This window comes from Saprolegnia diclina, assembly GCF_000281045.1.
Source record: "Saprolegnia diclina VS20 unplaced genomic scaffold supercont1.15, whole genome shotgun sequence".
NCBI lineage: Eukaryota > Oomycota > Saprolegniomycetes > Saprolegniales > Saprolegniaceae > Saprolegnia > Saprolegnia diclina.
Genome location: NW_008246082.1, coordinates 318,443 through 321,638, shown reverse-complemented (window position 1 = coordinate 321,638; position 3,196 = coordinate 318,443). Strand labels below are relative to the sequence as shown.

General features: G+C 57.7%; 1 protein-coding gene across 1 annotated transcript; it reads right to left on the bottom strand.

Moving 5' to 3' along the window:
* SDRG_05676 (hypothetical protein) lies at nucleotides 1-1,704 on the bottom strand (the record flags this gene model as incomplete). Its single annotated transcript, XM_008611405.1, has 1 exon — nucleotides 1-1,704. The coding sequence occupies exon 1, from the start codon at nucleotides 1,660-1,662 to the stop codon at nucleotides 1-3; it is 1,662 nt and encodes a 553-aa protein (XP_008609627.1). The 5' UTR covers nucleotides 1,663-1,704.
* Nucleotides 1,705-3,196: the final 1,492 nt, after the last annotated feature.

The following is a 3,196-nucleotide window of genomic DNA, read 5'->3' as shown; positions in this document are numbered from 1 at the left end:
CTAATAGTCGTCGTACGCCGCTGCGTACGTATGGGCATCCGACGCCGCTCGCGCAGCAGCGACGACATCAAGGCGGTCGGCAAACGTCTTGTTGAGGAGGTGCTGCAGATGCGTCGTTAGAACCGCATTGGTCACCATATCGAGCCACCGTAGCAGCTGCGCAACGTGCTTGGTAGGGTCCACGGCCGCGAAATGCACAAAAAGCGTGGCAAGGCCCCAGTCGGCGACACCCGACTTGAAGAGCACGCGTTGTTCGAGGCCTCCGATCGCAGGTTCCACGATCGAAGATGTCGCGCCCGTCTCCAATAGCTCCGCCGTCAGTGCCTCGATACCCGAGCCGACGTGGATGTCAAGGCAGTTGGCCGCATATGCCTGAGCGATCATCTCGGTCTTGAGCAAAAGGAGCGGTGACGCGGTGAAGTCGTGCGACTGCGTATGAACCCACTCGATAAGGAAGACGAGGTTGTCGATAGGATCCCTTGGGTCGAGACAATAGGGTAGGAGAATGCGCAGCATGGCGAAGCTCCGGCGACGAATGGACGCGCGTGCAACGTCCCGTGGCTGCCCGACGCCTGCTTCAAGGAGAAACGAGAGGGCGTCGAGCGACTCGTTGGTGCGCACGATAACCTCGAGCAAGAAGTCCTGGCGCATCTCGGGCTGCGTCGCCCAGAGCGCAGCAACTGCATTGAAATCTTCCTTTGCGAGCGCCGTCCGCACTTCGTCCAGCGTCATATGCTCAAAATGGAGGCTTAAATTGTTGGGCGGGTGGTGCGGCGAGTGGCGGCGGTAAAACGCAGACACGTCCTTGGCGCCAAACGTGTGCACATCAGCTGTCCACGCTCCTGGCAGCGCAACGCCCTGGGCTACGTAGAGCTGCAAGAGAGCGAGCGCGTTGGGCTGGCGCATCGCCCGTACGACGCGGGAAACGTCCGTTGGAAGAGGATACCCCGCAGCGACGAGGAGCTCGACGATCGCAATGTGGCCGTTCTCGAGTGCACCGCGAACGGTACTATCCAGACTGCCACCGTCCTCTCGGTGGGCCAAGAGGTAGGCGACAACGTCGAGGTGGCCGTTGCTGGCGGCCAAGTCGATGGCGGCCGTCGAGTGCGCAAACGGCCCACGTTGCTGCAAGTACACAAAAATGATTAAGTTGCCGTTCGCCGCAGCCTTGTCCAAGACGTCGGAGGACGCACCTTCGTCCCGGTGGTCAAAGAGGAACCGGACGATATCGAGGTAGTCGCCGCCCACGCCTCCGTCGAGTGCGTCTGTGGTGCAGCCTTCGCAGCGATTTTCGTGAAGAAAAGCGACGACGTTGAAGTAGCCGTACGTGGCGGCTCTGTCCATCGCGTCGGTGGTGCAGCCTTCCGTACGGTGCTCGTGCAAAAAGACGACGACGTCAAAGTTGCCGGCAGATGCGGCTCTGTCCATCGCCACGTGCGTGCAGTCGGCTCCACGAGCGTGCAAGACCTCGACCAAAGACAGTGGGCTACTGCCGCTCACTGCGTCCAGCACACCCGACAAGGCCGTTGGCGGCGAGTGAGCACATAGAAAGGCCAGAGCTTGAAGCGCGTGCTCGTTGATCGCTGTGAGGATAAGATCTCTCCAGTTCCAGTCGCTTTGCCGATGGGCCCACAGTAATGCTACGACCGACGCGTCGTTCATGCACAGCGTCGAGCGGGGTAGCCACTCGTCTTGGCATCGCGACGGCCACCCGCCGGACGTGTCTTCAAAGTTGCGGTATAGCTGAGGCACACTTTCCTTCCGCTGCTCCAAGAGGTACGCCGCGATCTCGAGATGATGGCGCTGGCTCAATGGCTTCTTGGTACGCGAGGTCCGGTCGGCAGCGCAGGATGCGCCGAGTCGCAGGTAGATTGCCCTCTAGAATCGCAAAGTGCAGTGGAAAGCGAGGATCACGCGTATTGTGCTGGTTGAGATTGAGCTCGTCCGAGCTGAGGACGGCTGGCGGCGTCTCGTCGCTTGCGCGCTGGCGGTACGAGGTGTCGAAGTGCACTGGGTCGAGCCAGTAGACGCCGTGGTTGCCGCCCGACTCGAAGTCCACGAAAAGGTAAAAGTGCCGGAAGCGGGGCGCAATGTCTTCGAAGACACCACCTTGGTAGCCAAAGACCAAGGCCACGAGCTCGGGCTGGCGCAGTACTGCGTCGAGAAACGTGGTCAGGGTGCGAGCGCCAGATTGCTCTTTGCTCGTCAAGTACCCTTTCCAGATGGTGTTTGATTAGTGTGCGTTGTATATTTAATGGTGTTATAGTGTGCGAATTCAGTGGTGGTCACTTAACCATTAATATGCTTTTAACGAACAGTACTCTGGGCTGCACAGTGGCCTGCACGTTTTAGCGGACAGGGAGCCGTCAAATTCTCTTTCATGGATTTTTATTTTCCTCTCCAGGAGGTGTACTAGTACACAGGTACACACACTTTCGAGCCGTAAGATGCTCGAGAGCAACCTCAACGAGATCAAGAAGCACTTGTACTGCGCGAGGTCAACATTGGGTGCGCTGTGATAATGAGCCGTCCTCGTTGAAGGAAGCCACGGACGGATGGACACGAAGCGCGCGTCTTCAATTAAGAATGTTTCCTTGCGTTTTATTAGGATGTTATAGCGTCGACTCTCAGTGGTTACCGCGTCAACGCAGTGCGCTCGCGAGTTTCAACTGGGATCGTAAATTGCCCTGTCATCTCGGCTACGGTGATGGCATCAAGGAGGTGTACTAGTACACAGGTACACACACTTTCGAGCTCCTAATGAAAAGGATGATGTAGCGTGCGTCGGCATTCGGCGCTTGCTTGCCACGCAAGTCCAATCCTCGAGCAAGGTCCCCATTTACCTTTGACGAGTACGAGAGCCTCGGCCGAGACTCGCGCTCCCGCTTCGCGCGCCTCTTCTTGACCATGTAGTGGGGCTTATGTGTCGATCCAAGTCGACGGAGACGGTATGCTTGGAACACCACTCGAGCGTAGGCGACTCTACGATAGCGAGCTGCCTCAATACTCCGCAACCATATTGCCACGTCACGGATACTTTTTAGCCAATCAGATAACAGGGATTTTTAACGGGTGGCCTGTCCGTCAAATTCCGATCACAACAACACTAAAGCTGTCCAATCACAGCGAGGTATCGCAGCTCCACATCAGGATATGGGAATGTGCATCAACACCATCTCGAGACCGACGGTGCGAG